An 18,702-nucleotide genomic window follows, 5' to 3' on the forward strand; every position below is an offset into this window, starting at 1 on the left:
TTTCATGCTAAGAAAAAAAATCAGAACAGTTACCTTTTCTTAAATGCACTCCATGTGATGTCATTTTCAAAGCATCCTACCAGAATCCATCAGCACAATTAATTTATTCTAACCTTGCAGTATCTTTAACCTTTACAGAAGTTCAACTTGACGGTAGAATTTACATTTGCCCAAGTCAGCAAAACTAGATTACTAAAGAGTACTGCATATTGGCCAGGAATCTCTGAACACCAATAGACTGCTTCATTAAAACTAAATGCTCTTTCATTGCTTCAGTGTTTTTGTCTCATGTTAATGCTCTTTGTTATGCATCTGTAGTAACTTTTTAATAGGAGACTATAATCACTATTACACAGGAAAGCACAGTAAGGCATCTAAAGAAAGATTTTTAAAGGTCTAGATCACTCTGTCAGTTTTGCTGTCATAGTCCATATAGTCCACAATTATGCTCTTTGCACTATTAGGACTCCAAACACATAACTAAGTAGGGTTTGACGATACAAAACTAGGTGGATTGGCAGACACTCCAGAGGTCTGTGCTGTCATCCAGTGTGACCTGGACAGGCTGGAGAGCTGGGCAGGGAGAAAACTAATGAAGTTCAACAAGGGCAAGTGAAGAGTACTCCATCTAGGAAAGAACAATGTCATGTACCAGTACAAGTTAGGGGCTGATATGCTGGAAAACAGCGCTGGAGAAAGAGACCTGGGAGTCATGGAGGACAACAGGCTCAACATGGGCCAGCAATGTGCCCTTGCAGCCAAGAGGGCCAATGGCACCCTGAAGTGCATTAGGTAGAGTGTGGCCAGCAGGTCAAGGGATATTATCCTCCCCCTCTATTCAGCTCTGGTGAGACCTCATATGGAGCGCTGTGTACCATTCTGGGCACCCCAGTTCAATAAGGACAAGGAACTACTGAAGAGAGGCCCACACAGGGCCACTAAGACGAGTTTCCATCCCTGGAGACATCCCAAACCTGCCTGGACATTTCTTGTGTAATTTACTCCAGGGGATCCTGCTCTAACAGCAGGGTTGATCTCCATAGGTCCCCTCTAACCCTTACCATTCTGTGATTCTGTGAATATTCTTATATTGCTAATCTAGAATACAACACATAACTCAGTGTAATTTGCACTGACCTGAGACAGCTGATTTTAAAGGCAGTTCAGGTACAGTGGCAGAACTGCACTGGACACAAATGTCTGTAGTCCAAGGGAGTTGAAATAGTTAACATGGACATCAGTAACATTTACACTAGCTAGCTCAACATCAGCTCAGGTACAGCTAGATTCCAACATTAGTGTAGGCACTTCTTTAAAGCTGTGTATTTGTTAACACTACCAATATTTTCAACTCAGTAAGAAAGTCAAACAAGGCTTACAGACAAAAAACTACTTCAAACTCTACTTCACTGTTGACTTCTGTTTAACAATTGAATATGTATTACAATGTATTTCTATGTGAACCTTGCTGATACTTTGTTTTGAAGGAATGCCTGGATAGTGTTAGTACAATCCAGTATTATCTAGAAGAATATCATTCAGATTGTCTCTCCCAAATGTATTTCTGCCAGAGAATGAGCACTTCAGCTAGCATATGCTTATACTATAGCACAACACAGCTAAAGTAATCTATCAAGACATGTTCCAGAAATATTAAGTCTGTCACACTGCAAGTACCTTTTGGCCTTGATTTGGTTGCTGTTCTGCTCTGGATCAGAGTTAATCCCATGACCCTACCTAGTGCAGCTCTTCCATAAGATTTTTCCATTTGTTTCTCCAATACTCAGCTTTTCATAGCCTTCTCCTGTTCCACCTATTACTTCTGCATGTCAGATAATAGAAGTGACAGTAACGACAGGAACAGTTACACAGTAGTTTTATAATATATCCTGATTAGTCATTTTACTGTAAGCTATCTCACTGTAATGTTGTAGTGGAATTGAAGACAGGAAAGGCCAAGTCTACTCTTTACTTGCAGCAAGCACTGCTTTTCCAGCTGCCTTCCTTTAGTAGGGGCTAAGGCTGTTTTTAAATAAGGAAAATTCAATGTTTTTCACCAAAAACAAGAAAGGAATAAATTGGCTTCAGCAGCACACAAAATTCTCATTTGACTTCAAATACAAGTATCAGACCTTCTGAATTTACAAATAATACATAGCTTTGCACCTTTGATAAATTGAATGCAAGGCTTTTCATAGAACACACAAGAATATTATACTGTTATGTAATATACTGTTTCTGCTGTGAGAATTACATTTAATGTGAGTACATTCACAAATACCTCAAACACAAGATGCCTATGATGTTAGTGATGTTCGGCACAATATATTTAATATTTAAAAATGAAAAGCCACATTACCTCCAAGAGTTGCTGAAAAACTTGATGTCTTTCCAAATTGATTTTCTATAAACTTTGGTAGAAATGTGGTAAAGCCAGTGGCAACTAGTGCTTCTGAAGAACTTGCTAGTATTAGGGTCATAAGTACTGGATTCTTCAACAGAATCTATAAGGGGAAATCAGCATAACACCCAGGAAATTACTTCATTGCAGTACCATGTGAACTAGAAGTCACTATATTTTAAAGCAGATACTCTCATGTGTAACTCCACTAATATGCTCTTCTTGCTTGAATAATCTTAAGCTTCAATAAAATTAATAAGCATTAAATTATCAGTAGCATTGGAGATTTCATTATCAAAAACAATAAAGCAGCAATTACCTTTCTAAACAATTCTGTATTATCTGAAAAACAATTTCATCTGTCAGAATATATCAGTCTCAGTAAATGTAATATTTTCTTACCAGGAGAGCCACGGGAAAGTCTTTAAAACTTTTTCCAATATTCTTGGCCTCGACAAGTGCCTCACTTCCATCATTATGTGTTTCAGAGACTTTTTCAGCCTGTATTTTTGCTGTTCCTAGGAACAGGCATATTTATTGACAATTAAAACATTGAATACCTGTGCTCTTAGATGTAATGTCACAAAAACCCACAAACTTTTTCTTTCCTTAGAAGATCTACCTCATACATTTTAAGTGTTCTTCAGTATTTTATAGATACAGTTCCATCACAGGATTAATAATGTACTGCTGCAGAAAGAACAGTTTGACTGAAAGCATCATACTTCCATTAGAAGGCACTGTGGGTAAGATAGATATTACCAGAGATATCATAATAATTCTATACTATCCTGACACCCTTTTTTTTTTTTTCAATTTAAAAAAAAGATTCTCATTCTCCACAGTTCCCTACTTCACTGTTTTTCTTCCTTCATTTCTCTTTCCAGGCAAGCATAGTAGTTCTTTCAGATGCTCTTCCAAGGGACTCCAAGATAATACTTCACTGAATAGAAATCACTCTGGGATACTTTGATTTTCACTTTATTGCCTCATCCAGAACAATAAAACATAATATAGCAGCTTTGAATACAGTCCTGGGTGATGCAGCTGCAAACATCTTCCAAACCCTCATGGATCAGTTTTCCATGCTCTACCTGTAGATCATTACATATACAAGATTCTCTCTCTAGCCCATTGGCCTTGTTTTAAAAGCTGCATATCAAAACCAAGATGCTTATAATCAAGTTTGAGCCAGAGACAATTAACTAAGAAACAGAATCAAAGGGGAATCAATCACTCAATACAGCAGCCCACAATCCACAAGTATAAACAGTTCTCTCTTCCAAAGTACCCCATTATTGTTAAACATTCACCTGGCAGGTGTTTTGGAAAGCATGAAAAAGGTATTATAAGGAGCCAAACTGCAAAAAAGCACCCAAGAAACGGTATCCACCATGCTCCAAGCCAACGTGGGTCATCTTGACTCATCTTTGCACTGTAAAAATAATTTGGAAAAAGCATGTTTACCATATGTTAATTCAAATCAGCAATTTCAGATGTCATTGAGCTGGAATATATTTTTTTAATACCGATTTAACAGAAAGCCTTTGAATAATGTAATTTTCTTTGGTTTTAAATGTATCAAATTTGTTTGCTTGTTTCAAGCACATTAATCAACTATATTACAGCAATATTGCGTTGTATCGAATAAAGCATTCAACTGATTTGTCAAATGAATTCTGATTTAAAGACCACTATTTGGTTCCTGATTTCAAGATCCTGTAGCATTATTAAGATACTAAAAAAGCTGGTTTTAGAAAGAATCTTCATAGTCAATGAGTTATGTGAAAAACAATACAGGAGTTTAGAATGCCACTGCACTGATCCAAAATCCCTAAAATACAGGAAATAAGTGTAAATGAAGTTGTTGGTTTGGACAGTAGTATAATTTAAAACTTTTTTTAACAGTAGACTAGTGCTCAACTAGCAGATTTTCTAGCAACTTCTTCCCCTGAAGGTAAGTAGGAGTATTCTACTCCTCATATCCCACCTCAGGGAAACTTATTGTACAATAAGTCAATAGCTGAAATCTAACCCTAAATGCACAACCAAAAGACAAAGCATTTTTGTGTTAATCAGCTTTAAAATAGCTAATACCTCAACAAGTTAGAACTAAGTATTTGCACTACAGAAAAACTTTCACATACAGAGGAGCAACTACTCACTGTGGAAGTAAATCACTTGCTAGAAGCCCCTGTGAATGCAACTTGTTACCAAGTTAAAGAACCATTTGAAAATGCAGTATTTTCCAAACAAAACTACTCCTCTATTCTTCTGCCCCATATGAAGAAAAGTTGAAGATTTTAGTAAGAGTTACTAGGAAAAGGAAATAGAAAGAAAAAGACTAAACTGCATCTTGCCTTCCTGGGATCTGGATATCTATATAGATATTAAGTAGTTGGCCTCCTAAGACATAGCCAATAGCAGGGCCCAACAGTGACATGGCATAGCCAATTCCTAGAAAAGAAAACACAGCAAGTTAACAGTACATTCTTAAAGCTTTCTTTAAAAAAAAAAAAGCATAAATCAAGTTCAGACCAAATGGTTTCTATAATTCCACCTGATCTTTCAATATCATTACTTCAACAGAACACAGAAGACAAAATTTGTACTTGTTCCTCAACAAGAAAATTCATAAATGCTGCATCTTAGGTGTTCAGCAAAGGACACTTCCCTGACAGCTTCTTTATGCATTATTAGATTGCCCTTGCACATCTTGTGCCTACAATCACAAGTGAGCTTTTAAAAAAGCTAGTTAAAAATCCTTAAAAGGCCCTCTAATGTTGCAGGTGTAACCATATCCTACTAAAGAGCACTTTCAGGTCTATCTCATTTTTCGGCCTTAGGAGAAGATCTTCTTGATGTCACAATAGTCTCCTTTACCTACCAGTCAGATTCATGTGGCACTTGAGCACTGCTGGTAGGAGAACTGTCTTTACAGATAAAGGCTTGCAACCAATAGTAACTAGATCTGTCTAAATAATTGGGAATACATGCATTCTTGCTGCTGGTTTTCTAAGCTTTTCCACAGGTTGAAGAATCTGGATTTGTTATTTGTTTCCAAAGTGCCTGGATCTTACGTATTTAGTATGATTTAACTCTTTCAACAGCAAGAAAGCATGACAGGGGATGAGAGGGAAGGGGTGCAAAAGGAGACACTCAAGCATCAGTAAGTCAACACAAATACTGAACTGAAATATCCCAGGGTTTTTTGTATTTTAGAAATACTGACATGGCTATAAGGATCTTTCTCAGTCTGCATTCATTCAACAGAACTTTGAACCTAGCTTAGAAGGTGCCTGCTTCCCCCTACACACCATTTAGTTTCAATCATCAATTGGAATAGCTTAACTTTTCATTGCCTTTAGATGTAGATGCTAGCAGCCACTTACAGACACTAGCAGAAAGTTCTATGGGGTTTTTTTTGCTGCCTTCTCACAACACTTCTTGCACTAGGCAAAGCAACACAATATGTTTTAAATCCTCAATACATTGCATAAAAGCAAGAAAAATAAGGCTTAATGTAGCTACATGTCAATTAACTTGCCTTCTAGTTTTGTTATACTGGGCAGAATACACTGTTCTTCTGAACACAGCAGCTGCCTGAATATTGCACAGGCATTAATTTTTTGTATTGGTCTGCTGTGTTTCAAGTTCAAACACTGATCACATTCTCCTGAGTTTTCAGGCTGCTTCTTGATCCTCTAATCATGCACGCAGCCCTAATTCTGCTCTATTTATTTCACTGACCTCAGGAAAGTGTAATAATCATCTCAGTACAAAGAAACAGCAAAAATAAAAGCTTTAAGATTTAACACATTCAAGTACTCATTTTCTTGGCATCAAATGAAGTGGCTTGTCTGCAACAATTAAGTAAGAATTGTATGCACACAGATGATTATTTCAATTTTGCACCCTAAAATACTGATTTAATCTGGAAAAAGAGTCCAGCAATCTTAGATGCTTTGAATTACTGCTGGGAGTTACCAGTATAGCTAACAGTTCTATCAGCTTATAACTAAAATGGGGGAAATAGCAAATACCTTAATATCCATAGAAAACACACTTAAACTGTAATCAACTTAGCAGTAAAAATGGACATAGTCTAGAGAATGTTGATTGGAAAGATTAAAAGCCACTGCTAACAATTAGTTACTTAGCTTTCAAACAGCCCCCAAAGTAAGACAAGCACATTCTCCATGTTTCTAGGCAATTTCTTTACTTTCAATTAATGAAATATAATTCCAGTGTTTTCTTCTCAAGTGCCAAATGTTGATGTGACTAGAGAACTGTATTGATCATATGATGCATAGCAGTGTCCCTGCACTGAGATGACATCCTACTGCTAGAAGGTAAATAAATAAAACTATTAAAGAATACAGTAAAGACCTGTAACAGTGAAAAGTAAATTTTTCTACAACTTATCCTGTTGTTAACAAGCAGGCTACATTAACTGTTTGATCACTTTCAGCTACCAACATGAAAAAACAGCCAGAGAGGTGAGCAAAGTAGCCTAACCTTGCTCTGCAAAGTAACTATTGAAAAAACTTGACACTTGCAGTAGACTAATACCTAATTTGCAGAGTAACTGATATAAAAATGTTTTATGCACATAAGTAAACAATTACAAGATTGATTTAATTAGAGGAAATAATAAAAGCATTTTTAAGGCATTGCAGTCTGATCTAGCCAGATAATGTGTTATAAATAGTTTAAAAAGTTACCTATATAAAGAGAAGACTTGTGTTTTGGGACACAATCATCAATAAAAGCTGTACCCAAAGTATACAGTGGAGTTCCTCCAATTCCCAGCATCAGCTGTCCCAGGATAAAGATATATAGATAGTTGGGAAGTGAAGACTTTGTGCTGGTACTGCAAGTGAAGTTAGCAGAGGTTGTTCCTGGAATTTGACATGTGTCTGAAAGACAGAGAGAACAAGGCCAAAATTCTGTTACCCAACACACAGTCCAACTGCAGAAAAGCCTGTACTAAATTATAAATTAAGTACTGATAATGCCAGGCTGCTATTTTAATTTTCTGGCCCTATATGACAGTGCCCTAAGTTTTTATGATATCATATTCCCCAAAAGAAATACGATCATGGCTTGGTTTTTCTTTCCTTACCTGGAAAAAAAGATGGATGACACTTGATAAAATGTTTTGGCTTACTGACCAGATGCATGCATACTGACCAGCATTACTGACCAGATGCATGCAAAAAACTGTCAAATGGTAATTCAAAAGGTTAGTGAACAATCCGACATAATAGACACTTTATTATGTTTTTGTACCTTACAACAATTCTGATGAGAACTAACAACTTCCATTCTTTAGTGACAGAGGAGCCTGAAAAACCTGAGGAATGTTGGACTGCTAGAAAGGTAACTCTAGTCACAGTCACAAGCAAAGACAGATTTTCCTTTCTCATACACTATTTTGGGAAGTGTTTCCCTGAAAAAAAAAAACCCACACCATATACAGTGTGCTCATAGACTGCACACTGTTAATCTCCAGAATGAGAAGTTAACATAAAGCCTCTGTATTTGCCCACACACAAAGAGAGAAGTGGAGGTAGAAGGGCCTAAGTTGCACCTACTCACGTGATGTTTGGCAATATGAGGAAGGAAGAGGAAAGAGGAAGACAGGGGGTATGTCTTCTCCTCTTCTTCCTCTTTCTACCATTGCACTTCTAGTAGCAGATAGCCCCAAGTGACAAGATCAAAAAGAGGAGCATGATTCTTTCCAGGTTTTTCCACAGAAGAGTAAACAACCCTAAGGAAGAGGATCAAGCTGACTTAACGTAAGGTGACCAAAAAGGCCAACAGCATCCTAGCTTGCATCAGGAATAGTGTGGCCAGAAAAAAGGTGATCCTGCCCCAGCACTCCACACTGGTGAGGCCACACCTCAAGTACTGTGAGCAGTTCTGGGCCCCTCACTACAAGAAGGATGTGGAGTTGCTGGAGCGTGTCCAGAGGAGAGGTACCAGGCTGGTGAAAGGTCTGGAGAATAAGCCCTATGATGAGAGGCAGAGGGAACTGGGATTGTATAGTCTGAGGAAGAGAAGGCTGAGGGGAGACCTCCTTGCTCTCTACACCTACCTGAAAGGAGGTTGTAGGGAGATGGGAGTTGGCCTCTTCTCTCTAGTGAATAATGACAGGACAAGATGAAATGGCCTGAAGCTGTGCCACGAGGGGTTTAGACTGGATATTAGAAATAATTTATTTACCAACAGAATTGTTGAATAGCAGAACTGGCTGACCAGGTAGATGATGGTATTTAAAAGAAATGTAGATACAATGCTTAGCAGCATGATTGAACAGGTAAATTAGTTTATGACAGAGGGATTTAGGTTATGGTGGGACTTGATTAACTTCAAGATCCCTTCCATCCAGGATGATTCTATGATTCTATATGGTGAAAACAAGCCATACTCAGCAAATATATGAAAATACCCTTCAGATCAGGTAAGTGCACTGATGAATTCTCAATACTTTGCTACAAAATTACATCATTTTTCTCAGGTTGTTATACATTTGTGAACACTTTTTACTTAAGTAAAACTGTCCACAGTTCGGGTTCACAGGACATAAACCACAAGGAAGTGCTTGCCACACATCAGGTATTTAAAGGGAACTATATACACTGATGTTATCATAAATCCATACATGGGTTTTATCATGCCTTCCTCCAGAAGAAGCAGCACCATAGTGGAGTCATGTAACACACAACAGGTAATTCAGTGCTGTTGCACAAAAACTGGTCAATGAAGAGTAATAGGAAAAGAGAAGGAATCATTAAAATTTTTCCTCCTTTCCACTTAGGAGAAAACCTTATTTTAATACAATTTTTTTAACATAACACTATATGGGGAACATTTTATTATGAATCACTAGTTTGAAAATGAAGTGTCTTAGGAGTATACTTCCCATTTATCGTCAATATGCTTTATCAATATTACTCTTTTCTGAAGGAAATTAAGTCTTAAATCAGGTTAACGTTGTACTATTTACATGCACAGAATCTAAAACTGACTATAGAAGGAAACCATGCCATATAGGATCTTGTTAACGTCCAACATTTAAGTAGTATATATCTGCAGTTACAAATTAACATCTAATACCTACTGGGCAAGTCTAAGACATCATTAGCTAGTTATTTTATTGTAGTACAAAAATAATAGTATCTTGTTAAATATACATGAGAGAACAAGCAACGCACAGTAAGAAAATGCCATGAATTATGATCAAGGAAATAAGTTTAGCCTCATTTGAGATCTAGGAATAGCTATATGAAATAAGCAGATTACATATGGTAATGGTAATCAAGCTCACAGACTGAGGTTCTTCAGGAATCTCCACCCCACTCCACACAACTCATGTAAATTTGAAAGCCTGTACTATTGTTTATATAACTGATTACAGCCTCTTCCCTTCATTTTTCTAGCTCTTCAGCTTATATGGCCAAGGAAATTTATCCTGACATTGATACAAGAGAAGCTTACCACACTAGTTTGTTTTCAGAACCACATAATCAAGTCTAACGACAAAATTAAGAGAACCATCAATATGCACTTCAATACAGCTATAATCTTTTAACTTACATCAACTACTGAACTTCTTTTGTGTTTTTTTTAAAGTCAGCAAGTACACTTACTGGGTGGAGCCATGGATCATATTTAGTGTTTCAAATAAAATATTTTTTAAAGCAAAGACAGTTTACCACAAAACTATGAAATTAGTTTAAATGAGCATAAGTCAGAACTGCCAACAAAGAAATTCTTTCTACACCAGCCACTGATGTAATCCCCTTCTTGTACCAGTCTAAGATTCAAGCAGACTGGAAAAGTGGCACAAGTCAAACAGAATCACAGAATAGTCATGGTTGGAAAGGACCTCATATCACAGAGTCCAGCCATCAACCCAAACAAACAAAAAAGTAAAACACACTCACACAACAAAACTCCAAACAAACACGACCACCACCAAGTAATACCACCACCCGCCCCCCGTCCCCCCCCCATGTCACCCACTATAGCATGCCCTGAAGTTCCACACCCTTTTAATACCTCCAAGGTATTACAAGTGCAGACCGAATTTCACAGGACTTCACTCAGCAGGGTCTTGAAAGCCTCCAGAGAGACTGCACAGTCTTTCTGGATAATCCGTTTCGATATTTGACAGCTCTTATAACAAATTTATCTTCCTTGTGTCAAGCGCCATTTCACACTTGCTGTAACAAACACCCTTCTCGAATGTAAACATATTTCAGAAAGATCCGCGACTAAAGTTTAGAAATATATTGCTTACAGCATCTGCTGGTTTTACAGTTCTTTCCACTGTATACAGGTAATCAAAGGCAAAACTTTTATTACAGACAAACCACTAGATGGAGCTCCTTACTACAAGTATCCGAGTCAGCTGAGACACTGACGACCCTATGTAACTAAAAAAGAAACCAAAATAGCTGGTTACATCTAGGTTACAAATTTGAGTTTGAAGCCTTTCTGGCGATTAGACAAGATACGGTGACTAAACATTTTTGTAAATAGCTAGACTACTCATTACTACTCTTTCAATGGATTTCTGAAGACTGTTACGTTAAATATTTCCAGTGGAATAGTTTTGTAGCATTTCATATGCATATATTCAGAAAAATATCTTCATGTAAAACAGTAAATTCCAGGAAGTCTGTAAGCCTTATATTTGGAGGCTAGATGTATTTTGTTTTCCAGGCTAGAGTTATTAATTAACTGGCAGCCATACTAAATATTACACTGAACTACACTTTGAAGTTGTCTTGAAGGTGAAACCCACTGTGCTGTCATAGAAGCCATGAATATAAATAATCAAGTAACCAACTAGGAATTGTTAAAAATAAATTAGGTGGTAGATTTTAATGAAAAGCATCAGAGTTTACTCCCAATACATTAAAATCTCTACACACTATTCAACCAAACAAATGTGCAATAAGGTTTCTTGGAGTGTGGTGCTATTAAGTTCTGCAGCTATACTTAAGATGCTTCATCAATATACAAACTACCTAAACCAAATATCCTATAAGATCATGTGCCCTGGTTAACTGTTAAAGGATGCCATTGCACAGCACTTGCAGATTTACATAGTGTCTGTCATGGTGCAGACATTCCCTGTACTCTTGTAGTCATTTACCTTAGTGTTTCGTTTAAGTCAACTTAAGTCCTTAAAGCTGTTCACCACAGTCACAGCACAGATACCTGCAATTAGCAGTCAAACCAGCATAAATTCAGTCAGCTTACAGTGCCACAAATAAAGCACATGTTCCATTTAAAGTTTTTCCTACAGGTTTTAACTTTCAAAAGTCAATGTAGAACATGAGCCCTAATAAGCTATCAACACCTAAAGCATCATTAATGGCAGATGAGGTGGCAGATGTTTGATTAAGTAAATTGAGATTTCAGCTAAAATTGGTAGGAGCAAGAGAGATAAATTGCAATAGTCTACCATCTCCCTTCACACTCCCACCTGTCAGTATTTTGCTTTAATACAAAACCCCTTACAGTCAGTTTGGAATTTTCTTCATATTAAATTCAGCTTCCATACTAGTGAAGCAGGAGAGTAATACCTAAACTGAAATTGAAGAGAAATGGGACTGTAATAGAGCCAAGAGAAGGTGGTTGCCAGTTACTAAGGGGTAATGATTGATGTCTAGACAGGTCATGAAGTGTATGACATGATTCACACTTAAACTAATCAACAACCAGAAGACTGAGACCCTTCCATCAGATTGCTTAACAGCTACTGATTTTAGTGAGCACTATGCTTTCTCACTGAATGCATAAAGTAATTAGACATTGCAATAACAATTTAGACAAAGATTAAGTCATCCTGCTTTAAAGACATCTGGATGTTCCATTATAAGTTACAAGTGTGCCACTAAATTGACACGCAATGACTTGATTTGGAGCACACTGCACTTAGTCTTGTTTTATGAGGAAAAAAAATTGGTGAGATTAAGAACTGGCTTTCCACATGATTTTAGTACTGCTTCTCTCAGTATAGCTCAGTACTGCTTGTTCACTCTATCCTAAAGCAACCCACAATTTCTAATAATCATTTTAGAAGGACTTAGTGAAACCTGATAATGGATTACTGAAGATGCCTGTAACAGTTCAAAACCCAAAAGAACTGCAACATATAGCCACCTTTCAAAAAGGGGACACGTTAAGTCTAACATTTCTTATACACCACTGAACTAACTTGCACGCCTATTCACAAAGAAATGCCAGATAATTTTTTTTATTAAAAGTGAATTTTAGTTGTATTAATCAATGCAAGTCAAAAAAGCATTTTATTCAAGTGTTGCTTATGAGCAAAAACTGATACTGATGCTGAGATCTCTTCTGAAAAAGAAAGCTCACTGTGCAGAGACAGCTCTTGAACTTCGGAGCCTCGCAGAGTAGTTTTCTTTTCAGTACCAGAGCTAATACTCTATTTTCAGAACTTTAACATGTACCAAATTAAGAGTTGCACCATCACTACAAATATGTTTTTTTTTAAATCCCTTTCAAAACATAAGGATAAGCTTACCTTCAATTTTAGTTCCATAGTGGTATTTTCCACTGCTGAAGTGTGGTAAGGAAAAAGTAAGTGAGCCCAATCCTATCATAAAGGCTGAGAAAGCAAGCCATCGTGGTTTGTGTCCTCTTTCTCCAAAGAAAGATACAAACAGTGACAATATACAAAAAGCAATGTCATAGCTTGCAGAGATTAAGCCAGTGAGGGAACTGTTCAACTCATAACGCTTCTCAATTGTTGAAATACTAACGTTAATCAGGCCATTTACCACAATACCTAAAAAAAAAAAAAAGAGATAATTAGTGAAAGATACTTTAATTTGATAAGTTGCAAAGGTAAGCTTATCATATGATATTAGTGCTAAAACAAATATATGCACAAAGCTATATTTTAAGGTATTTATTAGCTTTAAAATCCAGGTATGTAGTGGATTGATACAGTGCCACCTAAAGACAGCCAAACTGCACAGGACTGCCCCATTCAATTTTGTTTTTTTCCTAGGGGCATTAATGATTCAACACTGAAGTGTGAAACCAGCAAAATACCATGCCTTAAGCTCTGTTCATGTATTAAGATTACAGATTCAGCTTGAAGCACAAATTTCTAGCAAAACTGATTACAGTGTTGTAAGATACTTAGAAATGAAAACTAGTCAAGATTATGACTTTCATCAGGATACAAGCTACCACTGAATCAAGTTCAGGACACAGCTTTCAAATCATGGTTGTTAAACATCACTTCCCTCCCTGCTGTCATGAAGGGGAGATACAAGAAGGCTTTTGAACTGACATCCTTTTTTGTAATATAAAAAAAGTATAAAGCTATTTAATTATAGTTTGCAACTCTTTCAGTGCAACTGAGTTGGTTTACTAATAAAAAACTTCATCCTGAAGTGAATCTTGAAGTTCTCTGAAGCAGAAGTATCCTAAAATCTGAAAAAAAGGCCTTGCATGAGGTGCCTGGGCACACTCGAACTCGAAAAAACTGATACAGGAGTAGAAGCAACTAAGCTGCCATTGCCAATTCATGCTTATACACAACATTTTTACAAAAGGTTTTGTTTTAGATACTACACATTGAATTACTGATCCTGCCTCTTGCTCTGTTCATATGCAAAACACTAGTTTGATTTACAAGAGTTTACTCGTAACAGAATCCTATTTTGGGACTGTTACAAGTGAGTGAAGGTTACAACCTTTACTTCCTATCAGAGTCAGATAACGACAGTCTAATTAAACTATGCCCATAAAATATATACCAACTGAGGAAGTCTTCAGAGTCAGAGTTGCAAATAAGATTAAGAGCTCTGTAATGTCTCAGATGACTGATAAGCATCTCGTTACATAGACCCTACAGTTATCCTTATTTCTAAAATCCAGCATAATTCTCTACAGTCATTCCAAGAACAGGAGGACAGATGGTTGGGGACAGTAATCAATGGAAGTTAGTTTTCAAAAAGCATTGCACCATTGAGAAGTGCAACTATACAGGCTGAACTTCAACAGATCTGCCTAGAGTGCTCTACACATGTAAAAAAAAATACTCCAAATTTGTGATCAACCAGCTCTTTTCTTACCAGAGCAATCCCTATCATAACTGAACACTTCAGCTTTCTTTATGGAGGCAGCTCCTGGAATAGTCTTAATTTTCTAATACCCTATTATGGCCTCATTATCAAGGATGACAACTGCCCCTGTCAGTCTGACCACCACACTTAAAATCCTATGGGATTAACAGAATTATTCAGGTGTTACACCACTGCCACTATTTATGCATTCAGCAGCTTTCCTTTTTTCTTCTTAAGGAGCACTGACCAATACTTGCATGAAGGAATACTATCCAAGAACAATACTAGCATAAAGGAATGCACAAACAAGTTTTCCCATTTGCCAACACTTCAAACATTAACTAAGGCCTTCAAATATCCACATGAAGTAGGTGCACTGTGTGACAATTTTATTACAGAACTAGAATACATTGTCTTTTACCTGTTGTTTAAGTTGCCACTTTCAATTTTCATCCCAAAAGACAAACATTTGCAGTTAATTTTAACAGATAACTAGATTTCATCTGTGAAAATGCAGCTGTGATGAATGGCAGTACAGCTTCTGCAATGCCATCATCTAGGCATTCATCACTACAGTACCTTCAGAAAAGACTGAACCTGGCTGATACTAATTTGATCTAAAAAAAAAGTTCTACAAGGACATCTTCACACTTAAATACTAGAATAGACATATTTTAACAGTTCTCATACAAAACCTTACTGTACTGCTACCTCTTTTAGAGATTTAGGTAGTGTGTACTGGCCCACAAAATCCAGATTAATCATAGAACAGCTTCATTTCTCTAATGAAAGACAGGAAGGAGAATTTTTGGTTCCTCCATTTAACAAAAACGTGCTCTAGAGCTTTTCTAACTATGGTGGCTTTAAAGCACTCCATTAAAAGTATATGCAGACACTCCATTAAAAAAATTATTAAGTCTTTAGAGTTAAAAAATCTAATCAGGTTATAAAATAGTAGTGTTACCTGAAGTTTTTTTTCATACAAGTTAGACTAGACCAGTCTCAATCAGTAGTTCTGTTGTTTTGTTTTATAAAAATACTACTGACATGAGGAATAAACAGTCCTCCTTGCACACAAATTAGCAAGGTAACTTCTACCTTGTTTGCAACAACAGCTATGAACTGCAGTACGTCCGGTTTCTGTATTGCAAGATGCAATCACACACTTACGTAACTCTAAGTGCCATAGATGTATTAGTTATGTAACCACATTCTACACAAAGAAGTGGTTTCTATTCTGGAAATACAGGTTTCACATATACTTGTCATTGTCTAGTGGTCAGGGTGAACCAAAAAACAGGTAACAGAATCACCCTCTGTTATTCCCCTTCATCCTCCCAAGAGATGATAAAATGTGAATAAGGAAGAGTGACTTAAAGGTTGGGAATTAAAACTGGAAGAGGTGTACTGGAAGGGACAGTAACATATGGAATGAGAAAAAGATACCTACAAATACATACAAAAACTGATCCTGATGATCACAAGTATTAAAGAGTCTCAAAGTCCCTTGTGGCAGAGCCAGCTTCAGAAAGGGGTTCACAGCTCTTCCCAGCACCTAAGAGATTTGGATGCTGAAGAGCATGTGGCGAGCTCATGAAAAAGCAGGAGCCTCCCTCCAAGGCCAGGAGAGCAGCAAGGAGCAGAGGAGAAGGAATGGGGGCGACTTCTTATCCTCCTAGCTTTTTTAGAGTATGGCAGGAAATGGAAGGGAATACTGATCCCTCTCTGTTCTGTCCCTCTCAAAGCCACCAGCATACTGAAGACCCTCTCTCTAGGTCCTCATATTGGTACCATAAAATTAGCCTGGCATCCCATAAGCCATAACAACTTTTAAAACAAAATAGTCAGAAATGAAGAGTTAAGTTACACCTGGAAAACTGAAATACAGAAGAAAGCTGAAACACAGCAAATCAGGTGCTAATGATAACAAACTCTTTTCTAGAGTCTCTAGAAAATAACCTAACAAATACATGCCTTCACTTAGACACACACATTCAAAAACCTACAGACATACATCAGGTTACTGCAGATAACTACCTACTATGTTCACTCATTGTGTAAATGTTAAGCATTACTTCATTACTCTTCAGTGCAGTAGCAAATAAACTGCCCTAGAAGTGCATTAGCAAGTTTTACAGACATATTTTATCTTCATCAGTGCTAGTTTCTGCCGTTTGGAGCGTAAATTAAGTAGCGAGACCCAAAGCTAGAGCACAGTACACACAGATCACACAGCTTCAAAATCTCAGTTGTGTTCTGTATGCTTCTGTCTGAAGTCTGTAGCTGCAACACATGAGTATTTTTATAACATTGCACATGCAGCACTGAATTTTTTGTCTGAAAATGTTTGGCTTTTCTGCTTCTCAAAGAGTTGCAATCAAAGTCTTCAGAACTTAATTTCCTTCCTACAATCTAATCAAAGGTAAGGTACTTGTCCAGAAAATTCAGATAACATCATTAAGAATGCCCCAAGGTCTATAATAGCTATGCCTATATCAGCTTTCAAAACCAGCATCAGAATTTATATTACATTAAGGCCCTAAATCTGAACTAGAGTAGACCAGTACCTCTCTGAGGTCTGGTATACACCTAGATTTAGATAACAGGACCAAGACCTGGATACATGTCATAACCAACGCCCACAGCATCCTAAAGGGACAGAGATTTTTATTATGCAAGACCTTTTTATGATTGGGAACCTATCCATAGCTCTAATAAAAGATAAATTTTAAGTGATACAAAATAATCATTCAGCTGAGCAAATGATCATATTAGCACATCACACTGGATTTTAAGAAACAGGGCTATAGCAAATTTAGTAGTGGTGAAAATATTCAAGATACACTTTGGCTAGTGTAACATAATACGAAACTTCCCAGGACCACATTCAGGGCACTTTCAGTTGCCTATCCATATTCTTAAGCTACAATAGCAGTGGCCTACTACTCAGCTAGCATTGAGATCTGCTGTTCTGTTCTTTCACCTCTCTGTTACTTTTTATGATGTTATAAAAAATAAATTGGAGCTAACAGCGGGACAAGAACACCTGTAGCATGACCTTTCAAATATGAGCCCAAAAATCTCCAGATAATTGTTTTCTAACGCAACCCATGTATGGCAAGAAAACACCAGCTTCTTAACAGGCTGAAGTCAGAAAGAGTCATAGGAACTGAGAGGCACCAAACAACATAAGTAGTTTTCAGATCCCTCTAGGTTTTAAGCAAAACTTTCTGCTCAAGTTGTCCTCAGACCATCCCAGCTACTTCAGTGTGGTTCCAGGCAGGAACACAAGCCTTTATATCCTGCATGCCTCTGGAACAGGCTGCCTGCTCTCCTAGCACTGAAGTACTTCTGAACCTCCCACCACCCCTCTACATCAGTCTCATTCTTTATGAGCAACTCAGATGAGCTTTAAAGCTCCAGTTTTTCAGGAAACAACTTGCTTTCCTAGCTAGTCTAACAAAGTTGAAGGGCTCTGAACATTAATGCAATAGCTCCATTTAACAGACAAACATCTAAACTTTACAAAACTGAAGTTTGTACATTTGGCACACTAATGCTTCTCTTCCCCATCAGCCATTTTTACTACTTTCTAAGCTTAAGGATTGCCAACACCCTAACAAATCTTGCTATGGAAAACACAAAATATAGACTAGAATATCTGAAGCTGAGCAACAGAGATTGAGAGCAAGATAAAATTCAGGTTCTCCCCATGGTTAAGTTAAGCTATTAGTTGCTTAAAAGATGGCTGTAGGAAGATCCACAGAACAAAGCCACGTTTTTTTTACATCCATACACAAAAACCACCCAACCACACCCAAGCACTTTCTCGTTCATAGGTATTTAACCAAGTACATTCTAGGGCACTACAGTTTTGTCAATTGGTTTATACTGAGGTTTATTCCCTAGCTCATGTGCCTCACTGATGAAGCACTACTTCCCTGTTTGCCAGGGGGATGCAGTGTCGGCAAGAGTATGAAGGGCACAGCCCGCCCATGGACTCAGCAGTGGCCACAAAGGTAGGCAGAAAAAGAAGGAAGCACAAACTCAAGTAAAGAGAGCAACACTGTATTAGCAACTTCCCTATCCAGGGCAGCTTCTTCCCCTAGAGAAGCCACGACCATCACTCTCAGCAACAAGCACCAGACTGGGGCACTGCAGGAGCCCCGCCAGCCCCCC

The 18,702-nt window shown here is 37.5% G+C and overlaps 1 protein-coding gene across 1 annotated transcript in view; it reads right to left on the reverse strand.

The window, feature by feature from the left end:
- The window catches only part of LOC104397278 (solute carrier organic anion transporter family member 4C1-like), a 38,907-nt gene that overhangs the window by 11,046 nt on the left and 9,159 nt on the right, over positions 1-18,702 (reverse strand). Inside the window, exons 2-7 of the mRNA XM_010007228.1 lie at positions 12,969-13,232; positions 7,126-7,320; positions 4,762-4,858; positions 3,715-3,836; positions 2,804-2,919; positions 2,360-2,504 (exon numbers count right to left, since the gene is read on the reverse strand). Of these exons, the coding sequence (XP_010005530.1) occupies positions 2,360-2,504; positions 2,804-2,919; positions 3,715-3,836; positions 4,762-4,858; positions 7,126-7,320; positions 12,969-13,232 (939 nt within the window). The remainder of the gene's footprint in view (positions 1-2,359; positions 2,505-2,803; positions 2,920-3,714; positions 3,837-4,761; positions 4,859-7,125; positions 7,321-12,968; positions 13,233-18,702) is intronic.

The sequence above is a fragment of the Chaetura pelagica genome, unplaced genomic scaffold, assembly GCF_000747805.2.
Source record: "Chaetura pelagica isolate M959 unplaced genomic scaffold, ChaPel_1.0 scaffold40, whole genome shotgun sequence".
Classification (NCBI taxonomy): domain Eukaryota; kingdom Metazoa; phylum Chordata; class Aves; order Apodiformes; family Apodidae; genus Chaetura; species Chaetura pelagica.